This window comes from Amphiura filiformis, chromosome 11, assembly GCF_039555335.1.
Source record: "Amphiura filiformis chromosome 11, Afil_fr2py, whole genome shotgun sequence".
NCBI classification, from domain to species: domain Eukaryota; kingdom Metazoa; phylum Echinodermata; class Ophiuroidea; order Amphilepidida; family Amphiuridae; genus Amphiura; species Amphiura filiformis.
This window is the reverse complement of record NC_092638.1, coordinates 39,414,072-39,437,151: the sequence shown is the minus strand read 5'-3', so window position 1 is coordinate 39,437,151 and position 23,080 is coordinate 39,414,072. Positions and strand designations below refer to the sequence as shown.

Below are 23,080 nucleotides of genomic sequence, written 5' to 3'. Positions count from 1 at the left end.
CTGATCCTTAGATCCCTTCGCAGCTTTCCAAACTTTGTCCATGCTGTAGCATGCTTTTCAACCCAGTGCCTTTCTGGTGTTAAAATCCTTCTCACTACTGCAAGTCCACCAGGTGATGTGACATGAGATATGATACGGTATGCTGGTACGTGTATCCTATGGCAGTCACTAGCTCAGAGATGACATAATGGTCTCATTAGTCAACATCCACGGTGGCGGTGGTTGGTATCAAATGCCTTCTTAAAATCGATGAATTTTATTGCAGCAATGCGATTGTTGTTCTTGACTTCCTCAATTATCCTCTTTAGAAGAACTATCTGTGACACTGTTGATCTCCCATGTCGAAAACCATTTTGGTTTGAATATCAGGACCGGGTCGAGATAAGGGCGAATCCTTTAGATTAACAGTATGTTGAATGTTTTTGCTACTATCACTGACTATGGCTGACAAACATATTCCCCTGTAGTTCTTCTTGTTTCTTAAATCTCCGCTTGCGGGGATTGGTATAATGAGATTTAAAAGTGACCACTGGTCAAACTTATTCTCTGAAGGGTTTTTTGTTTGTTGTTGCTGATGAACGTAATTATTTGTATTTTACCTTGCTACAGTACGTTATTACAGCTATAAAAACGGATTGATTCTAGTAATAAAACATAAACAGACACATAAATGCATTTTAATGATGAAACCTTTGTCCATCTACTATAATAGTAACAACCCATTATCTAATCATTGCCATTGCTTACAGTGAATGTTGCGGTTCCAGCAATTGTGATACCGATCGTTATCTTTGTGGTGCTAATATTCTTAACGTGTATGGTACAACGAATACGAAAAGCAAGTGTCTTCCAGGAGGTTCCAGAACCACGTATTATTCGAGACGGCAGAATGAACAGAGTAAGGAATACCCTGTTAATGAAATATAAAGTCCACAAGTTCCTTCTTTTTAAAAATAAATCAAAATATATATATTATTAATAGCCTATTTTATTTTACACACCTAGTCAAATTTGCAATGTCAGACGTTTTTGCGTTCGGTAACAATGGCTCAATAAGTAAAAAGAGATGCAATTTTGAAAGTTGCACTTTAGACCATTCAACTCTTCATTTGAGACCTACATGTCTACTATATAGATTACATGCTTCTTTGTGAAAGTTGCATGGACCAAAGTGCAGCTTTCAAACTACATCTGTTCTTACATACGAGGGCCGGTCAAAAAGTTCGTAGAACTCGGTATGCTACTTTGTCGCACGGTATTGAATTTCGTCTCACTTGAAAGCTTGTTCCTTCAAAACATTATTGCAAAGATATTATATTTTTGCATCACTGTATATGGGCAGGACACTCTTCAGAGGAAGCGTACCTCCATGAATTCACAGGTACTACCAGAAGTGAATACAGGGTCATCATGGAAATTTCTCCCGACGGTGGTGAAAACTCAAATAAACTTTAACAATGTACAGTTGTTGTAAATGGTAATGAAGTTCTTGGTATTCAACAGCAACGAAATGGTTATTAGAGTTCAAGAATGGAATGAGCGTCCTTGAAGATCATCCAAGGTCCAAAAGACTTGCTGACGTCACCACTGATGATATACGCGCTGGTACAGTGGCATTGATAATGAATAAAGAGCCCAATAAGAGAGATGAGATAGCCACAAAATATGACAACTCTGATGAATGTGTTTTCAATATTAATCCATTAACAGTTGGGTATTCCAGGGTGTCTTCTAGATGGGGTCTCGGAATCTTAATGTACAAAATTGATACTAGTTGACATATTCAAGTCCACACCTTCTATACACGTAGAATGAGGGCCAAGGCAAGTTTAATCTATATGTGGCTGAAGGGGATAAGGCATACATTAATTAACTGGAATTATGAGTGAATTTAGTGGAAGCACCTGGATCTCACGCCCCTAAGAAGATCATCACTCGGTCACCGTAGTGCAAGGTCTTCATCGCTGTTTCTGAGATCCAGGGATGGTCTTGATGATAGATAATTTGCCAAATGAAAGTACAATCATAGGCATATATCATGCAATTTTAATAGCAAAATTGAGCAAGCCATCATGTGAAGAAGGTTGATGGTAGGAATGTGGCTGTTCTCGGATTGTGTCTTGTACGCTATTCTTAGTTTGTCTGGCCTCCACTCACGACAGAGGGGTCAGTTAATTAAACTAACTATATCGTGGTTCAGGCATGGCCTTCAGTTAGTGAAACCTATTTTAGAATTTTAAGTCCTACCTTCATAATACCAGGTTTGCTGGTGATCAATACTGGTGAGCCTTCACTGAAGAGTGGCTCAAGGAGCTATCGGAAGACTTCCATTTCGTTGACATAGAAGGTTTCAAGAAAAATTGCGACGGGTACATTAAGGTATGTAGTGACCATGCTCAAGAGAGATAGAAAGAATTTAGCTAGAACTCTTTCAAGTACCTTGTTCTACGAACTTATTGACCGCCCCTCGTAATAAGCTATTGTGACCAAAGGTAACGATGTGCGATATATTGTAAATTGGTCCAGGTGTGTAATGTGTAAAACAAAACAGGCTATCAATAACTGTCATTAATGTTTTAATATTTTTAATAGCATTTAAACTTTTCGATTTATTTTAAAAGTCCTGGGGACGCTTGTGTGTACCCTTTATTATATAACTTTCATAATCTGTTAATTTATGAGTGAGGATCTGCCGTAGTGTGCAAGAACATCGTATCGTGAACTATAGAAAAAGTTCTTTTTCTACAGTCCATGATCGTATGTGCATTTTGCAGACCATGATTTTAGTTGGTTTTGCAGAAAAGCATTTGTGTGTTTTTCAAAGCACTTGATAAAAGTAGAAATTTTGAATTTTGTATGAAATCCAATGGGCATTTTTATTTCTTTTAAAATATTCAGCAGAAATTTTCCTTTCAATACTTTTTTAAGTAATAACCAAGTTTCATATCATATGTGCATTCATATAAACGTCTACCAAAAAGTATTTAATCACGTTCCTTCTTTTCTTTAATGCCTAATGTCGCATGAATTGATCTATAGCTGTATGATATTATCCCGTGTTTTTATTTCTCTGGTAGTATTACTTAATATTTAACATTATTTTGTAACTTCAGGAATGGCACGGGACATTCCGTGTCCCAGAACGAGAAGTATTTGACGAGCTCTCAGATGTCCAGCAAAATTGTACCATCAATATATCACCATCCACAGACAATTTCATGCAAACAATAGCAGCGGACTTTGAAGACACACTTTCATCTCAACAACAGCACCAGCCTACTCAGTTTGCGACACCGGTGATTAGTGTAATGAACCAGAAACGATAGCAGCTTTTGGGCGGACTGAAAGCACTGACAGTGGCCTGCCAGACACACCGATGTCAGCTAAGGAGTTCTTTCCTATGCTACCCCTTGTCGAAGATGACAATGATGATGATGACGATGTCTTTGAAAATGGATCCTTCAACCTCAATGAACAACCACCTATAGTTGCAATTGATTTGGACGCTTTATTTAAGCCTACGTGTTCATTGCCTGAGTCTGCATCGCCCTATATGAAAATAGGACAAAACAAAGCTGATATTCAGCAGAACCTTACCAATCCATCACAAGTTGCAAGCACTTCAGCTGTGTCACCCTACATGAAAATAGGACAAAACAAAACTGATATACAGCATAATCATACGAATCCATTACAAGTTGCAAGCACTTCAGCTGTGTCACCCTACATGAAAATAGGACAACACAAAACTGATATACCGCAGAACATTACGAATCCATTACAAGTCGCAAGCACTTCAGCTGTGTCACCCTACATGAAAATAGGACAAAACAAAACTGATATACAGCAGAACCTTACGAATCCATCACAAGTTGCAAGCACTTCATCTGTATCACCCTACATGAAAATAGGACAAAACAAAACTGATATACAGCATAATCATACGAATCCATTACAAGTTGCAAGCACTTCAGCTGTGTCACCCTACATGAAAATAGGACAACACAAAACTGATATACCGTAGAACATTACGAATCCATTACAAGTCGCAAGTACTTCAGCTGTGTCACCCTACATGAAAATAGGACAACACAAAACTGATATACCGCAGAACATTACGAATCCATTACAAGTCGCAAGCACTTCAGCTGTGTCACCCTACATGAAAATAGGACAAAATAAAACTGATATTCAGCAGAACCATACGAATCCATCACAAGTTGCGAACACTTCATCTGTGTCACCATACATAAAAATAGGACAAAACAAAACTGATATGCAGCATAATCATACGAATCCATTACAAGTTGCAAGCACTTCAGCTGTGTCACCATACATGAAAATAGGACAAAACAAACCTGATATGCAGCAGAACATTACGAATCCATCACAAGTTGCAAACACTTCAGCTGTGTCACCATACATGAAAATAGGACAAAACAAAACTGATATGCAGCAGAACTTTACGAATCCATCACAAGTTGCAAGCACTTCAGCTGTGTCACCCTACATAAAAATAGGACAAAATAAAACTGATATTCAGCAGAACCATACGAATCCATCACAAGTTACGAACACTTCATTTGTGTCACCATACATAAAAATAGGACAAAACAAAACTGATATTCAGCAGAACCATACGAATCCATTACAAGTTGCAAGCACTTCAGCTGTGTCACCCTACATAAAAATAGGACAAAACAAACCTGATATGCAGCAGAACATTATGAATCCATCACAAGTTGCGAACACTTCATCTGTGTCACCATACATAAAAATAGGACAAAACAAAACTGATGTGCAGCAGAACCATACGAATCCATCACAAGTTGTGAACACAAACAAGAGTAAATTAACATATCCCGGTGAAAACATTGCACAACAATCTTGTCCAGTAAAAGACGACCCCTAGTCCAAAATGTCAAATCTTCCTCCTTTTCCACTTCAAGAACGTACACACACTCCTCCCAACCAATAGCGCACTATTGACATTTTGTACGGATCCGACAAATTGTTACCAAAACGAGGTTCTCTCTGTAGACGCATGAAAAAACCCGCATTTTGCCCTTCTCGCGTTGATAGCAACGCACTAGAAGGCTTTTGCAAAGCGTATGTGTTGTTAATATTGAACGAAATTGGATGAATGGGGGTATCTAAATGGGCGTACATATACTATATCTGTCTTTCTATGTTAAAATATTGTGAATACAATTGATATTTATAACGGCTGCGTTACTTTTTGTGAGTTCTTTAAATCATTGTATACCGTGTATTCAAATGTCACACCAGTTCCAAAAAAGGTGGTACTCGTATATGCGTGTACATAAGCCACCTGTCTTTCTATCTTATTGTGAATACGATTAATAATAGTTCTGAAGCCATAAACGTGTTGCAACGGATGCGGATACTACATTACGTTGATGAAATATATAAATAAGCAATTATTATATTTTTAGTACGACATACTTTTATGGAAGACAATCAATAATACTAGTGGAATAAGTTCCTAAATGAACAGATTTAGTTCTAAGACAATACGTATAATTGCGTCAATGATATGATGTGAATCAGAAATGTCGTTTGAAGATGTGATAATCAACAACAGTTCTGGTGTCATAATTTATGCATATAAAACTATTAACAATATAAACCCTCACCTTATCAAAGGAAGTGGTTACCCCTTACACCCCTTAATATTAACCCTGGTTTTCTCACCCTTAACGGTTCACCCCTTAATATTAACCCTGGTTTTCTCAAGTGAGGTGGTTACCCCTTAACGGTTCACCCCTTAATATTAACCGTGGTTATCTCAAGGGAGGTGGTTTCCCCTTAACGGTTCACCCCTTAATATTAACCCTGGTTTCCCCTTAACGGTTCACCCCTTAATATTAACCCTGGTTTTCTCAAGGGAGGTGGTTTCTCCTTAACGGTTCACCCCTTAATATTAACCCTGGTTTTCTCAAGGGAGGTGGTTTCCCCTTAACGGTTCACCCCTTAATATTAACCCTGGTTTTCTCAAGGGAGGTGGTTTCCCCTTAACGGTTCACCCCTTAATATTAACCCTGGTTTTCTCAAGGGAGGTGGTTACCCTTAACGGTTCACCCTTAATATTAACCCTGGTTTTCTCAAGGGAGGTGGTTTCCCTTAACGGTTCACCCTTAATATTAACCCTGGTTTTCTCAAGGGAGGTGGTTACCCTTAACGGTTCACCCTTAATATTAACCCTGGTTTTCTCAAGGGAGGTGGTTACCCTTAACGGTTCACCCCTTAATATTAACCCTGGTTTTCTCAAGGGAGGTGGTTTCCCTTAACGGTTCACCCTTAATATTAACCCTGGTTTTCTCAAGGGAGGTGGTTACCCCTTAACGGTTCACCCCTTAATATTAACCCTGGTTTTCTCAAGTGAGGTGGTTTCCCCTTAACGGTTCACCCCTTAATATTAACCCTGGTTTTCTCAAGGGAGGTGGTTTCCCCTTAACGGTTCACCCCTTAATATTAACCCTGGTTTTCTCAAGGGAGGTGGTTTCCCCTTAACGGTTCACCCCTTAATATTAACCCTGGTTTTCTCAAGGGAGGTGGTTTCCCCTTAACGGTTCACCCCTTAATATTAACCCTGGTTTTCTCAAGGGAGGTGGTTTCCCCTTAACGGTTCACCCCTTAATATTAACCCTGGTTTTCTCAAGGGAGGTGGTTTCCCCTTAACGGTTTGCCCCTTAATATTAACCCTCACCTTATCAAGGGAGGTGGTTTCCCCCTCAACGGGTTTTCCTCTGAATATTAACCCCACCTTCCAAAACATAGTTGTATCGTCTTGAATTTCGGGCACGCCGACGAGTTTGTCGGCGAGATTTTGCGCCGGGTTCTAAATTGGGAAAGGCTTTCGGGAATTATCGAAATGTTCTGTGGGTATTAAAGAATGTCATATTGATGTATTTGTTGTATTTGCATTATTTCTTCTTTTGCCTGGGTTGCTCATTAAGTGGATGTTTTAAGGTATTTAAACGAGGCCCAGAGATCACATTAAAATGTACATCAAAATAATTTAACAAACTATTTAAATACATACAATACATAAATATATAAGCATGCACAATCATTAACTTAAAATGGCCAAACCAACACACCCATACATAAAATTTAAAAATAAATAACGAACATAGTGCATCAAATTTAAATACAAAAGTACTTTTATAGAATATAAAATAAAGTCTTAAAAATGATTATGATGCATCAAAATGTCCGAAGGAAACTTTGTTTCAAATTTCAACGGTGTTTTTTTTAAGCCATACTGTAACAGTTGCTGAAAAATTCTGTTTTTACACGATTGTAAGGTACTTTATCAACCTAACATATCCTCCAAAAATCAAGAGTGTAAGTGCTGTAGTTTTGTCAAAATCCGAGGTTTTTAATAAAACGCAGAAACCGTCGTTAAAATTATTACGATGGAAACAATCGTCGAACGCGTACACGATATTCATAACACAGATTCAGTTTTCTTTACTTTATCTCAGTCGTTCGGCTCAAAATTAAAAGGGGACATATCTGACAGAAAAAGCTAACTACATTTTATGGAAAAGAAATACTGATCTATTTTTATGGAAATGTTACAATATGGCATTAACTTCAAATATTAATGCTTTCAATGTCTTCAGTAGTTCATGTCATGATATGACAAATCAAAATGGCGCGAAAGACTCTTGTCTTGTAGGTCAAGCATAGTTCGGTTCGCTAACGGTACGATAGAAAGCGTTATCGGTGGTGTCATCGGGCCATTGGTAGCGTTACAGGACCACACAGCATTGATCCCCTAGAAGTTTTCTTTTCTAAAGTCAAATCCGTGCTGGAGACACTTCTTACGAATAACATTGCCAAGATGAGGTGAACCACAGAAGAACACTGTCACTCTGCCTTTTTGCTCCTCCTCCAATTCTTTAAAAACCTGGCAAGAAAATAGTAACATTGAAATGTTTAAGTGACCGCTTATGGGTTCGAATTTCAACCAGCCTAATCATGAAGCTCCCGTGGCCAAGTGGTTAAGGCACAGGTCTCCTAAACCTGAGGTCCTGGGTTCGATTCCCAGGCGGGATCACTTTTCTACTTGTCTCCTTTATTATTTACGACGGCGAACCTGGTGAAAAATTATGTTTATTTTTTGTTTACCAAACCATATTCCATCAAACATGTCAAAAGGGGATCAAAAGGTGCTTTATGATTAAGAGTAATTACCGTAAATTTGATCTTTCGTCGCAAGTTCCCTAACCCTAGAACTATAAAATACTAACACTATTGATATCGTTATGAGTTTGGCAGAATACCGAATATCGATTCGTCTTTTTGTTAAAATCATGTAAACCTTCAATTACATGACAGGGATCAGATGGCGCGGCACTGCACCAGACAAACGAGCATAATGTCTATGTAAAAACCCTGAACAACTCTCTCCGTAGCCCACGTCACACTGAATCACCGTTAAATAATTGATAATGCTATCCTATGGCTCTCTACCGTTTAATCTCCTATTTAAAAGAATTCTGCGCAACGTGCTTTTAGCAAAACGACGAATCGTTATTCGGCATTCTGCTAAACTCATATTTTCATAACAATAACAATCGTCGTGATGGCCGCATAGTGACGTATAACATAATACTACCGTCCATATGTATCCTGTGAAGTGCTTTATAGCCAAAATATTTTTCAATATAAGGCCAAGTAAAATATTTAAAAAACATGTTTCACGTCCGCGGTTTTGAAAACAAGGAGGAAGAGGGCCTTTTATTTTTTATTTTATCGCAAAATCGGTGTGAATACCCATAATTAGAGCCGTTTTAGCGTATACAATAATGCCTGGAACAAGAAGGAGGCCTCTTTTTATTTCTTGTTCTGAGAGATAGGTCCCTCTAACTATCACAAAACATTATAAAAGTGTTTTTTGTATATAAGCAAGGCTATAGAAAGCATCTCTACATCCTAGACATATTTTTTGAAAAGTTATAACTGAATTATTTCAAAAAATAATAATAAAATTGAAGAAACCTCAAAAAAGAAAGCGGGGGGGGGGACGTGAAACATGTTTATTTTTTTTTATAAATTATAACACAGTCCCTCACCTGATTCCAATCTGGTCTACCAGCCTCTGTTTTTGTCTTCAAGCCTGTGATCACATCTCGTTGTCGCTTTTGAGGCGCATTATGTAATCCTATCGCTGTCATGTCATTCTTTCTTAATGCTGACGTCATGTAGATGCATTGTGATGAATTGCTTTAAGGGCGCTATTTCTTCTTGTTCCACCTCAATTTGATTGAGGAGACTTGTGAACCACTCAAAAGAACGCTGGTGGCGATTGATCCAAAAGAAATCAACCTAAATAGAAAAAAATGAACCGATTTTAAGAGTTTCCACTGAGTTATCCTTTCCCTTAAATCCATGGTCACTACTAGCCAAATTATCGGCTTTTAAGAGCTATTTTGATTGGTTATAATCTAGTGCTCTATTATTAAGATTAGTTACTTAGATGATTATATCGTTATGAATTTGACAGACAACCGAATCCGTACGTGTTTAATACGAATAAATAATTTTTGAATTAGCGAACAAGGGATCATTACTTTAGATAATAGAGGGCATCATATCGACATTTAATGATATGTAAGCAAAAGTGGGCGGCATACAGGGTTAGCTATCGGTGCAGCGCAGTACGGCCGACGATGATCACCGTTAAAAAAATAACTGAAGCCTTGTTCCTTGTTCGCTGATTAGAGGTTAATAACTGCGCATCGGTTATTTGGAGGGCATTGTGAAAAACCTAAACATTTTGCCTTTGGAACCGTGGAATATCCCGAGGTCCAAAGGCAAAATGTTTAGATTTTTCACATTGCGCGACATATTACCGATGCAAAGATAACTGTCACTTTCATCTCTTCACTTTAAAAAATATCACACAATTTTCCTCAAAAATAAAAAAAATTTACGTTTTGCCTTTTCAAAAATCGATCAGGCTAATATAGGACGACCAATAACAGAAGTGCGTATCACAATCTATGCAAATATGGTAGCGCGCAATCCAAATACGGCGGCAAGCGCTCTCACAATTTGCTCGACGCACAACACGGCGCGCGCGGAGGTTACTAATATTTACGCTGACGGCACGGAGGTCCACTGTTATTTATTAGTGACCGCGTTCAGCGTTTGCGTTTTGCCAAATAAATATTAATGATTGGATCGCATGTATCGCGTATATTAATGAGGTTATGAATTCAAAATAATTCATGCGTAACATGAATTTTCCAAAAGACGAATACGGATTCGGCTGTCTGCCGAATTCATAACGATATTATGTCCAATCAGAGACACTGTAAGAAAGACTGCAGTGTCCATATGGTTAATTAATTCTGTTGCATCACTGCCCAACACAGTTTTTGGTGACTTTGGTTTGAGAGTTGTTTTTAGGTAATTTTGGGTCGCTGATTTCAAATATAGCATTAGTTTTTGCATATCACGTCAAATTTTCACTCTATGGTATACCCCCGCTTATATGAGAGGGTGTATTGCCCGGGTCCATAAAGTTACTAAATCACATGAACCCAATTCAAAGTCAAAAGGTAAATGCATAAATATTGACATAATAATGTCAACTATATAAAGGTACACTAATTTGGCAAGAAGATTTGCCTTAGCATGTTTATGGAACAAATTTCCGTCTGCGGGATTGTCTAAATTGTATAAATCATGTAGAAATATACAAGATTCCATGTGTTTTAGAGCTCCTGTGGTGCAAAGCATCATGGGAAGGTATGATTGTCTGCTATTAAGCTGTATTTATCAGTCCAATTCCACTTAATGTATAATATTTTTAAGACAAAGGCAAAAAGTATAACTCATCCTGTCCTTGCTTATTAAACATATGTGTTCTAAATAGTAATTCATGAAATTTCACCATTTGTCATAGAAAAAAACTTGACCTGATAGGGAAAAACTGATGCCATATTTGAAATCAGCGACACCAAATTACTCAAAAACAACTCTTAAATCCAAGTCACCAGAAAAAAAGTTAAATTTTGTACAGCTTTGTTGGTTCCCATAGGAATTCTGTATATATCCCAACATGCGGTTTTTCAAACAGTTCGGGGCAGTTTGTGACATGATAGGTGTGGAGTCAGTTCATACATGAAAATAGTTGGTCATGCAGGATGTATTTCTCCCCACTTCTAAATTGTCTTAAAAACTTTATATTTTATGCCCATTATTTGGAATTAGCGTAAACTGGATTAAAATGAGTACAAAAAGCCCAGTATTTGTTCAATGATTCTTAACAGAAAAATCCAATCGACCTTGACCTTATTTGCTGTTACCTATAGGTAAGAAAACATCCTAGATACATCCTAGATTGTACTATCAAAACGAACATTTTGATACTTACTTCGGCAAAATCGCAGCATTTTTACGTTTTTGACCCATGTAAAGCAAAAACTTTGACCTTTGATCTTTTTGGTAATAACTCGAGAGCGGAACATCCCAGATAGGTCAACCTATTCATTTTCTGAATCCATATAACTAGAGGATTACATTGGAGTTTGACCTTTCGTGCACACGGGATCAGCCTCAGACAATGGACTACATCTACGTGTAAATCGTTACAATCATGTCACATATTCTAAGTATTTTCAGAAATACTGAAAGTTGTGTCACAAATCTTGCAAATGTTGTAACTGGAAAACCCTTTTCACGAACATCTGAATCACAAAGTTACCTTTTTTTAATTGCAATAAAGATGGTATATCGCCATCCATCCATGCATGTCTACAATTAGGACACGTGTTTTTCGCTGCTTTGTACCTCATGTGAATACTCTGTAAAATGGACGCAAACGGTGTAACCCCTATGCCAGCTCCTATTAGAACGGCGTGTTCTGCTTCAAATATGTGCTGCGACGGTGCGCCGTAGGGACCATCGATATACACCTGATTAAAAGGTAATAAAAAGATACCAGTGAGTGACGGTGCACCGATCAATATATAGCTGATTAGAAAAGTAATGAAACAATAGCAGTGAAGATGTTCGTATATGTACCTGAATTTTATATGTCGTATGGATGGAGCAATTTAGTTCATACCTCACTTGGACCTCAGGAAATAATATGGGGACATCAGAAAATAACAGCAGGAAATAATATGGAGACATCGGGAAATAATATGGAGACATCGGGAAATAGTATGGAGATATTAAGAAATAATATGGAAAAATCAGGAAATAATATGGAGACATCAGGAAATAATATGGAACATCAGGAAATAATATGGAGACACCAGGAAATAATATGGAGACATTAGGAAATAATATGGAGACATCAGGAAATAATATGGAGACACCGGGAAATAATATGGCGACATCAAGAAATAATATGGAGACAGCGGGAAATAATATGGAGACATCAGGAAAAGAATTTTTTTTTTTATTTACCCGGTATAACAATTTGGTAAAAGACCAGGCGAGAACCCAATATTGCCCGATGCACTAAATTAAAGGGTGGCCTAAATACACCAAACACAAAATAAAAGGGACAGACATAAAATGGAGAAACCAAATGGATGAGAGAAAATAAATCAAGACAAAACAAATGAGGTGGAGAAGGAGATGGCTAGCACACCTGGTCATTAATGGCAGATTTGAAGGCAGCCAGGGATGGAGATTTGACCACAGAGTCAGGAAGGTAATTCCATAGGGTAGGTGCATATGGGAAAAAAGATTTTTGAGACAGGGAGAGATGGGAAAACGGAATAACACGGGCGCACCTGTTGAGATTGCGAAAGCCAGGGCGCGGGTGCAGTTTAAATGGGTTTGGCGAAGAGCATAGCTTGTGAAGGATTTTGTACAGGTGGCAGAGTGTGGCCAGATCACGACGTTTGGAGAGGAGGGGGAGGTCTACTTTTGAAAGTAGATCCTCATGGGAAAGCTTCCATTCCTGCAAGATCACATGGAAGGCAAATCGCTGGGTGGATTCTAACTGGTTTGTGAGCGTCTGGTTTAAAGGATGGTATGTGATTGAGCCATATTCAAGGGTAGGACGAACATGAGCCAGATATAGAGAACGGCGGATATACAATACACACACCTCTACTCCAGTGTCTTCATTGCCAAACTCTTCTATGTTACTTATATTCAATGAATGTTGCGTTACTGTTCTTCCTAATACCCTCCTCCTAATCGGTGCAATAGGTCTTGCTGATTTTATACTGGACTGCGAGCTCTTCCTACGAGACAATATCTTTGATTTGGTAGTTTTCGATTCATGTTGTAGAATCGATGCTTTCGTTAATGACTGGCCTCCTGCTGATGTAATTGTGGGGGAAAATTAGAACGATTTGTTTAAGAACTCTATATAGCGCAATGATATGATAACATGAATTCAGTTGAAGATATACTAATCCTGTAAAAATCTAAAAACTGTATAAGCAAGTTGCGGTCATTTCATCTATAGCATTACCACTGCCCTGCACAAAAGTATGCAGTTTCACTGCACAATATGGGGTCCTGTTATAAGCTTTTCTATCTCCTTTAGGCAATAGAACAAAATTAGTTCGATCTTATGATCGACTATGCTTGATCCATTTTTTATTATTTATCATATTAATAGACTATTGTTATTTGTGATATCATCTGTACATGTAATGATATTGACCAATAAAAATTTACCATTGATTCTGATTAACTAGTTGATAGTTCGTTATAATAACAAGCATCGAAGCAGCATCGACGGTCGATTAAAAGAACGAAGAAATGTGGATGTGGTGCCTTAGCCAGTGGCAGTACAATGTGCAGCTGGATAAATTAGTTACGTCAGATAACCTTGTCTATTGTCTTTCTAGTGACGTTCACCGGAAGCATTTGGTTGTCAAAATGTTGACGGTCTCACTGCCTGGGGGTATGGACTAAAATATGAGTATTTTTTAATACAATCAGTTTGGCTGAAGAAGCCGCTAAAATATTGCACACGGTATTCTTTTAGACACTTGTAACGTTTGACTGCGTGTTTTATTTTTAGAGATCACCATTTCTTTTAAATACTGAAAGCATCATACCTGTTTCAGTGACAGATCCTGGTACACTGAAATCTGGGACAGGTGCGCTTGTCTGTGATTCCTTGCGCATGTTCTCTTTGTTGACTTCGCTCCCATGATCTACGTATGTGAACTTAGTTACGACCGAAGAAGCCTTTGCATCTTCGCTGTGTGACATTGATTCCTCTTCTGCTAGAGACTCTAGTATCTGACCTTTAAAGATCGGATTTGTTGCTATGCGTTGTAAGATGGATGTACCTGGAGATTTTCTGCTTTTAGTTCTTTTTTTCTGAAGAAATCAAAGACTCTCTTGGTCCAATTTCCAAGAGCTCGAATATGGAGTGTGATGAATTCTGCAAGTTAAAAAAGGTGAATCTGCACTAGTATTGTATACATGAGCTTTTGAGGCTTTGGCGTTCTCTCGCGCGCATTTGTCCCAGTAAAGTCACTAAGGACTTTTGTAACAAATGTAATTATATTTACGCTATATGCCCCTTGAGCAGTTGAAGTTTTATTCTCCTTGACACATTTACTTTCCAAAGGAACTGAATTCTTATCATGCCCCCAAAATGACCCGTTTATCAATTCGCCATACCGCCACAAGGGCAATATGGTCCAGATTGGGAATCAGTTTAACAGATGACAATGTTCAGTCCAGCTTTCCAGAAAGTCACCTGGGCCTAAGACAAATGTCAAATGTTGACAGTTGGTTACAGGTGTCATATTGGAAGTATAATGGCCATAGTATAGTTGATTGAGTCATTACCCCCTCTGCTGCCTAATGCCATTTTGGATCAAAATTTGACAGCCCTCGTTGTATGCTGACATATTTGTGACAAATGACAGACATTCTTGAGTTTGTTAGCAAACGGAGTGTGGAATGTAATATTGTACATGTATGACCGTAATGGTATCCCTACCTCTTTTTTCAGGAGCACTACTGATCGTAAAGGGGTGCCATTCGTATTTAGCAATCGCTGGTATCTTGATGCAAACATACTCGCCAGCGTGAAAATGAAAATTGGCTGGCCTAGGAACGATTAGATGAGTTACCTGTGAGCACATAACAAAACAAAAACAGAAAAATCGGTATCGGAATCGGTATACGCAATTTGTACAGAGTACCGCTAGCCTGATTTAAATGCATCCCAGGAATATACGGATACCGCCTCTCATACATTCACCGTATATCGCTTAGCTATTGAAACACTATACCTGCCTATAGCAAGAAGAACGCAAGACAATACCCTCCAATAAAACCTTTCTCCGTGCCACAGTGGGCATTTGAAACATTGACACTTACATTAGCTGGTAAGAGAATAGCTTGCTTGATGTATATTCTTCCATGTCTTGCTCGTTGCACAACTCTCCGGCGAAGTATTCGTTCTACGATATAGATAGCGCCTGGTAACAAAGCCCACATCCAGAAGGTGCCTGAGTGGACAAGTAAGAGAATCCAAAATATGATGGCCAGTTGATGGGTCAAATAAAATACCTGAAAAGAACCAAAGAATTTCTGATAAGTCCGATTTTTTATTAATTAATTAATTCATTCATTCATTCATTCATTCATTCATTCATTCATTCATTCATTCATTCATTCATCCATTCATTCATTCATTCATTCATTCATTCATTTATTTATTTATTTATTTATTTACGACTAGAACTCGTGGAACTTAAGTTGTAACTCTTGAGTTTCACGCTAACTATGACAACTATGATGATCGCATTAGCGTGAAACTCAGAGTTACAACTTTCGTTCCACAAGTTCTACTCGTATTATTAGCTCTGCTTTAATGCATCGAGCACTCTTTCTCCAAGTATTTATTTATTTATTTATTTATTTATTTATTTATTTATTTATTTATTTATTTATTTATTTATTTATTTATTTATTTATTTATTTATTTATTTATTTATTTATTTATTTATTTATTTATTTATTTATTAGGGGAAGAGGGTTCAAAAACTTTACAATGACTTTGGAATGTTTCAAGAAAAATAGGATTTTCAGGTTTATCTCTCAGAATCTCACATTAAAAAACAGATAAAAAGAAAAAGGGCGTCTTTCTTTTGCAAGAGTGCTGTTGTAAAGACCCAAAACTAATAACAATTGCAATTTCACATTGAAAGAAAACATCCCCTTCCCTCATCAATTGATGAAAGTCCTCCGGACAAGAAGCAGAAAAATAATTTTATATGGCCTTATGTGAAACATGTAAGAACATATTATTCATTTTGACTCTAAAATGTTTAAGACGCATTGTCGTGTCAACTAGATGGATCTGGTACTTGACTTTATTATGTTATGTTATTATTATGCTACAATGTTGCTTAAACAAATCAGTCAGTATTTAATCATCATTTTAGCTATACAAAGGCGGTAATATAATCGGTAAATCATACTATGGCCAAAACATGTCCAGCATGACACGGTTACCAACTGTCAACATTTGCCAACAAATTGGGTTGAGTGCAATACTTCCTTATCTCCATTAGCTCCCCTGGGTAATGTTGTGTATAAATGCAACCTGTGCTTGTGAATAACATTACCCACGGCAGCTATGGAGATAAGGCGGTGTTGCAGTGAGCCCTCAATATACATATATAGATACTAATGTATTTAAAAAGGAACAAAATCTAACAATATTATGACAATGGGTTGTTCCAGTTTAAAATCCATACACCCGCTATATAAGACTTGACCTTAATCTCCCACAGAGTGAGTTAGATTTCAAGTGGAGTCACCCATTCAGGTAACCCCATTTTAAATTCACAGCCCCTATGTAGAATATTAAGGTTAACAACTATTTTAAACTGTTGCGATTTGGTAGTTCACAGTATCTTTCGAATGGCAGTGAGCTTTGGCAAAAATTGCATTGATCATTTCATAGTGAATGAGTAGAAGAATTCAAATATCACAACTTTTGTAGGTCCTTGTGCAAAATACCAAAGTGTTATTTTTCAATAATATATTGATTTAGACAATGACAATCGATGTTTGGCTGCTTCGACCAACAATACCTAGTCTACCCTTAAGGTCATGTCTTCCATAGGAGGTGTACGGATTTCAACTGGAATAGCGCAATACCCGAAAGTAGCCTTTTCTTCTGATATACGGAGTTGAAAACAATACAATGACAGCTAGTACATACAATAGAGCCCATCCGGTGATATTGGCCGTACCGAATACCCAGCCAATACCAGGCTTGGTGGTAAATAAATAATCGATAAGGGTGTAGTTGGTTTCATTGTTTTGACTCCATTGGACTGTGTTGTAAACAATACATAAAATGATCTTGTTAATGAATAATACACAAAAGTATAATACAAATATAAACCGTGTAGCTTAATATTACTGAATGACTATTAAACATCAAATAAATACTTCCCTCCCTATACCCCACTGTCTATTGAAAACCAAGGTCACGTGCATGCGTATTTAAAAATACGTATTTATAAATATAATCGAAGCATACTGTTCTTGTCATACTGTTCTTATTGTATAAGACTGGGCCAATTGGTACATAGCAGAGAATCGAAATTTTATCAATTGGGCCCGGGCCGTATTATCCCTTCTGATACTTCAAATGCAAGTTCAAAGAGTAAAATTATATTTACCGTAATTTGTCGTATGACCGCAAGTATGAATTACACTAAAGAACACAATGGCATATCCCACAAATTTATGAAGATCTACATGCTGGTCCATAGGTAGGTAAGTAGATAGTTTGGTATTACGGAGGACAGTGAGACATCTCTTTAGCATTAAGACGACGATGAACACGCAGTTGAAACTCAAACATCGCCCTGGTGGTGGTATAAAACAATGAAATTCTTCAGTGGAGTAAGTATTAAACTATTATGATAATAAAACACACAGACGTAGGTTTTGCAGTGTATACCCTATGCCAGTTAGGGAGCACTCGTATTCACGGACGTCTCTGATATGATGATATCAAAATACTAAAGTACTCTTGAAGCGCCGAGTCACGTGACGGTTAGTATAATAGTTCAGGAACCTCCCTCAGTAGTCTCAAATCTCAGTCGCAAACGATATAAGTAATGTTATATCGGGAATAATTTTGCGAATAGGCCTCATCAGGGTTGTAGCTAGCCCAAGATGAGTGCCTGCAAGCTCCGGCAGGCACTGTTGTGACATACAATCTGAAAATGACTTGGGATTTTTTACTTCAAACCGTTGAATTTTGCCCATAAATGACTCGATTTTGCAATCTGTGTGTTCTAGGACCATTTGTCGGAATTTGCACAGATAGATATGACTTTTGCGACTGTAAATATTTGCTAAACATAGGAGAGCTTATTCTAAGGGAGTGTTCAGAAATACTTTGGTGGGGGAGGACTGGACAAGATGAAGGGATCAAAAAAATTTAGTCTCCAAAGGGGGAGGTCAAAAAGGATTTGCTCCTTATAGAGGGGTCAAAAACGTTTTTAACAATGAAATACCAAAAGAACAAGAACACACAAATTGTTTGCGTGCTACGCGAGCACATTATCACAATAAAGCCTTTTTGGAAGCTCGAAGACTTAACAAGATCCGATGTGTTGCACCGAGTGACCAGCTGTCAACAAAGCTATATCATGATATTAGTCGTATGTGATATTACAGACTTCCCGTATGCCAAAATCCGACCCGTATGAGAGACGTCCGTGAATTACGAGTGCCTCCGAACTGATATAGCTCAGGTGATGTTAAGGTTGTAAATAAATAAATAAATAAATAAATAAATAAATAAATAAATAAATAAATAAATAAATAAATAAATAAATAAATAAATAAATAAATAAATAAATAAGTAAATAAGTAAATAAATAAATAAATAAATAAATAAATAAATAAATAAATAAATAAATAAATAAATAAATAAATAAATAAATAAATAAATAAATAAATAAATTCATATCTAGTTGCATATAGAAATGTCTGGAAACATTTGGATAGTATTAGAACAACCACGAGTGCCCCAGTATCTTCTAGAACATTCTATTACAGTAACCATCTATGCACACTAATGAAATCTGATTGGTTTGTGTTGAGGTAATGTGCTATTTTTAGAACTATGTGCACAGAGTAATGAGTCTGATTGGCTTGTGGTGAGGTAATGATCTATTTTAAGAAATAATGTAATGTGCCATATATGGGATGGTAAAGTGATGTAATTTACCATATATAGTTCAGATTGTTCTGGAATGCTAGGAAATTAGATATAAGGCCTGGAGAGAATTTGGTCTTGGCAGCAGACGTGAGTTGTAAAAGGAAACTCTGTGAAACTTATGTTAGCCAGTATTGGAACAAAGTTACCATTGAAGTCTTCAAACTTCGGTTCGCGGTTCTTGTGTGTGTGTTGGAGAGAATTAAATACGCCAAAGGCAGTAGTGAAAGCCAGTAGTGCTTCATTGTTTGTCGACTCACAGAAGTTGCAGACTGAAATATCTCCATCACCGAACTGTGATATGTTGCTGGACTAACGTAATGAGTTATCTGTCTGTCAAGTGGAGCAGAAAGCTTGCTCAAGAGATCTCCGAGAAAGGAGTTTGTGGTCAACATAGAAGACCATTTGGAGGACATTGGCAGAGCAGCTAGGATAGTGATTAGTTACCCAGCAAACACAAAACGTTTTCGACAAAATAAATAAATAAATAAATAAATAAATAAATAAATAAATAAATAAATAAATAAATAAATAAATAAATAAATAAATAAATAAATAAATAAATAAATAAATATATTTAAATATATAAATATATAAATAAATTTGATTGATTGATTGATTGATTGATTGATTGATTGATTGATTGATTGATTGATTGATTGATTGATTGATTGATGATTGACTGGTTGGCATTCCACTCACCAGATGATCGGGCGACCATTGCCCATGGACTGTCCGGATATTGTCTGTATGCCACCAAAGCACCGCTGACAATACATGCTATATTGATGGATATGTACAGCGTCATGAAGATAATCATGTCAACATTGTTACGAATGTTCTTGGCACTGATGTTACAGCAATTCCCGTTGTTTGCCTGTTTCCGCTGTTTTGGTGGTCGCAACAATTCTGACGCACTTTATAAAAAGAAGATTGCAATTTCTTGTTATTTAAGGGCTCAGTCAGCCACCTTTGCACAGTATTTTTGTGGGTCCTTGGAGCACATTAGACACACCAAATTGCATTCTGAATACGAGAAATGTCCTGATGATGATATCAAATAATTTAGATTTTGTTTTATATATCCCCGATATAATACAAATATTACAAAGTATTAAAAATTGACATTTTTGACATTTAACAGTCCTCGAAGTTAACTTAATAAATCTAATGTAATGTTAAAGTGTATGTAGCTGGGATGAAAAGCCGGCCATTATGTGAAAAGTTTGACGGAGGCTTTCGATTTTCGTATTGAAGATATACTTGAAGTTTCATAAATAAAAGACCTAAAATATTGAGTCTTTTGGCGTGAGGTGTGTGACTGCCTTGTATTTCTGCATTTCTTACTGTTATTTTCTATTTCAGCGTGCTTCTTTGAATGAACATATAATATTGTTATAATACCTCAAAATTAACATAATAAAATTAATTTTATATATCCCATCGCAAAATAGATGGCAATAGTAAAAAATCGCAGCCTTTTGAGATACAATAATGGGCTATTCCAGAAAATAGATGCACACCCCAATAGAGGAGTCCGGATTTCCGGACTTTTTGTCAACATGGTCAAGTCGTGATTGTTGGAAATCCAGACTTTTCAAGTGTCCAAAGGCGAAAAAATCCAGCAGAAAAATAGTTTAAAATCAGAAATCCTCAATTTGAGAGCTTATGTCCGACAATTCCCTGTTTTTTTAATTCATTTATTGTATTTCCAAGCTTTTCCCAGTAACATTGGCAAGTAGAATTCAAGTTCTTTTCAGGAAGCACACTTGGAAATTCAGACATTTCTTTTATTGAAAATTTACTCCTTTATAGGGCACATCGACATCGTCTGGTAAATAATTACACTCACACATACAGCAGAGAAATTAAAATTAATACCCGGGATCGATACACGGGTATGTGCACGATTTGATATTCAGACGATAAATCTTTGGATACCGGGGTAGAAAATGATGAATATCTCCCGTAATTTTTTGATTCTAAAGAAGCCAATTTCAAGGCTTGTACTTGAATATATGTGTTGAAAGAATATGATAGTCGTTAGCTTGCGTATTGAGAAAGAACTGTGCGTTTTGAACTCAAAAACTGACAAAAATTTTATATCTGATTTTATATGTGCCGAACAAAAAAAAAGATGCTCACTGACATCTACAGAGGTCAGTCACCAGGCTATTGTCAATAGCCTTAGTCGGATGTCCCTCGGCCCATTATGCGTCTCACAACAATTAAACATGTCGGACAAAATGGCCATGCGTGGCTGTGAATTCAACCTACCATCATGGCGATTTCTGCCATGAAGATATCGGAGCGATGACACTGTGTAGGGGGTGTGCATTTATTTTCTAGTATAGCCCAATGAATCAGATTTGTCACCTTATTGTAAGATTCTCAGCAAATTCCGGGTATTTTTCCAACTGAGCCCGCAATTCTTCAAAACATATATTCCCGCTGCCGTCAGAGTCCGCTTCTTCAAACAACATCTGTGTTAACTCGTCTAGTTTTTCGTCACGTAGCTGCCACGCACTTTCAGCTGCACACGAACGCAAGATTGTGCGTAGTTCTTCGTATTCTATTGTGTCCTTCCCTATCTGTAACAAAACTGCAAGCGGGTCAAAATATCAATATTTGTTTATAGACGAATCCAACGAGCCAAGTCATGGTCAGGATATTTGCAAAAATGTGCCATGGGCCGTTCTTATACTGAAACAGTCATCATTCTTTTGTCTACGAGTAACACGGGTGATAGAATGCAGATTAAAATACCCTTCAAGGCTTCAAGGCCGCATCATTTCACATTTTAGGTGAGATAGCTGGGTCCCCGTCGCGGCTATGGCTGCCATTGAGGTGTAGGAATGCGTGAAATTGGATTCGTCTATACATTGATTATATTTATGTATGGTTCCAAATATTAATAATGATATCTTCTCACGTCATGCTACATCGAATGTGCTTGTAATTGAAAGACATAGACCTGTATGGCTCAGTGGCGTAGCAATACGGGGGCAGGGGCGACGAGCCCCCAATCGATTTGAAAGAAATGGTAGGCCTATAATTATGAAGATTGCAGAAAAATGGCTTGCGCCCCCTAATCAGGACAGCCCCCCCGATGATTTACGCAACGCCACTGCAAAAGTACAACGTATGCCTACATGTGTCAATAATTACACTAGACGAAATTTTGGATGAGAAAACGGACATTTTGATGAGAACGGCCAAAATGGAAAGAATTTAAATTTTCTCATTCTTTTGGATAAGAAAATAATAATGTTTGTTTTGAGCTCAGCGGGGATTACCAATTCTCACCAGTTTTAATAAGACAATAATGATTGACACACACCACGAAGGTTCTCATCCAAAAAAATGAGAAAATTTAAATTCTTTCCATTTTTGCCGTTTCTCACCAAAATGTCCGTTTTCTCCTTCAAAACTTCCTCTAGTGTTACAAACATTGAACAAAATGGGCTATTCCAGTTGAAATCCACCCAGATGACAGACAAGACGTTAATCTCTTAACTTGAAGAGCCCAGTGTAAATTTCTTACCTTCTTGACATTTAAAGCTTTCTTAAATTCCTCCAAGTAGATCAACCTGTCGTCCCCAGCAACCTGCACAAATCTCTGCTCCGCCCAGGCCAACCATTTCGCATCTTTCTCCATACTAAAACAGCAAGATAAAGTAGGTCTACAGCAGCGAAGACATTATTATGCAGTATGTCTACCCACAAATTTAACCGATTTTTAACTTCTTGAAAATTTTACCGATCTGGTAACTGGTATGAGCGAAAAACATAACTGACAACGCTTCAGTTCTTTCCTAACCACCTAAAAGTACAATGAACCGTAAAGCT

At 37.3% G+C, this 23,080-nt stretch overlaps 1 protein-coding gene, 1 long non-coding RNA gene and 1 other non-coding gene across 4 annotated transcripts; 2 read left to right on the top strand and 1 right to left on the bottom strand.

Moving 5' to 3' along the window:
* Positions 1-721: 721 nt before the first annotated feature.
* Positions 722-6,068, top strand: LOC140164832 (uncharacterized). Of its 2 annotated transcripts, none has more exons than XR_011860588.1 (3): positions 722-898; positions 3,114-5,670; positions 5,969-6,068. It is a non-coding gene; the product is annotated as an uncharacterized lncRNA (long non-coding RNA). The 2 variants fall into 2 exon arrangements; XR_011860587.1 differs by lacking the exon at positions 5,969-6,068 and adding an exon at positions 5,763-5,863.
* Positions 6,069-8,015: 1,947 nt separating this feature from the next.
* Positions 8,016-8,089, top strand: Trnar-ccu (transfer RNA arginine (anticodon CCU)). The gene has a single exon. It is a non-coding gene; the product is annotated as a tRNA-Arg (tRNA).
* A 3,665-nt stretch (positions 8,090-11,754) lies between these two features.
* Positions 11,755-22,889, bottom strand: LOC140163670 (NADPH oxidase 5-like). The gene is made up of 10 exons (XM_072186985.1): positions 22,776-22,889; positions 21,608-21,822; positions 19,934-20,148; positions 17,679-17,867; positions 17,149-17,327; positions 15,358-15,549; positions 14,975-15,107; positions 14,076-14,407; positions 13,109-13,326; positions 11,755-11,957 (listed from the first exon to the last, which is right to left on the bottom strand). Exons 1-8 carry the CDS (start codon positions 22,887-22,889, stop codon positions 14,289-14,291), a joined length of 1,356 nt encoding a protein of 451 aa, XP_072043086.1. The 3' UTR covers positions 11,755-11,957; positions 13,109-13,326; positions 14,076-14,288.
* Positions 22,890-23,080: the final 191 nt, after the last annotated feature.

Excerpts from the sequence above, each read along its gene's own strand:
- LOC140163670 (XM_072186985.1), bottom strand. The coding sequence starts at position 22,889 with ATGGAGAAAGATGCGAAATGGTTGGCCTGGGCGGAGCAGAGATTTGTG. Across the intron at positions 20,149-21,607 it reads GCTGAGAATCTTACAATAAG|TGCGTCAGAATTGTTGCGAC; the intron begins GTGACAAATCTG and ends CTTTTTATAAAG. Across the intron at positions 15,108-15,357 it reads CTATTCTCTTACCAGCTAAT|GTAACTCATCTAATCGTTCC; the intron begins GTAAGTGTCAAT and ends ATGTGCTCACAG.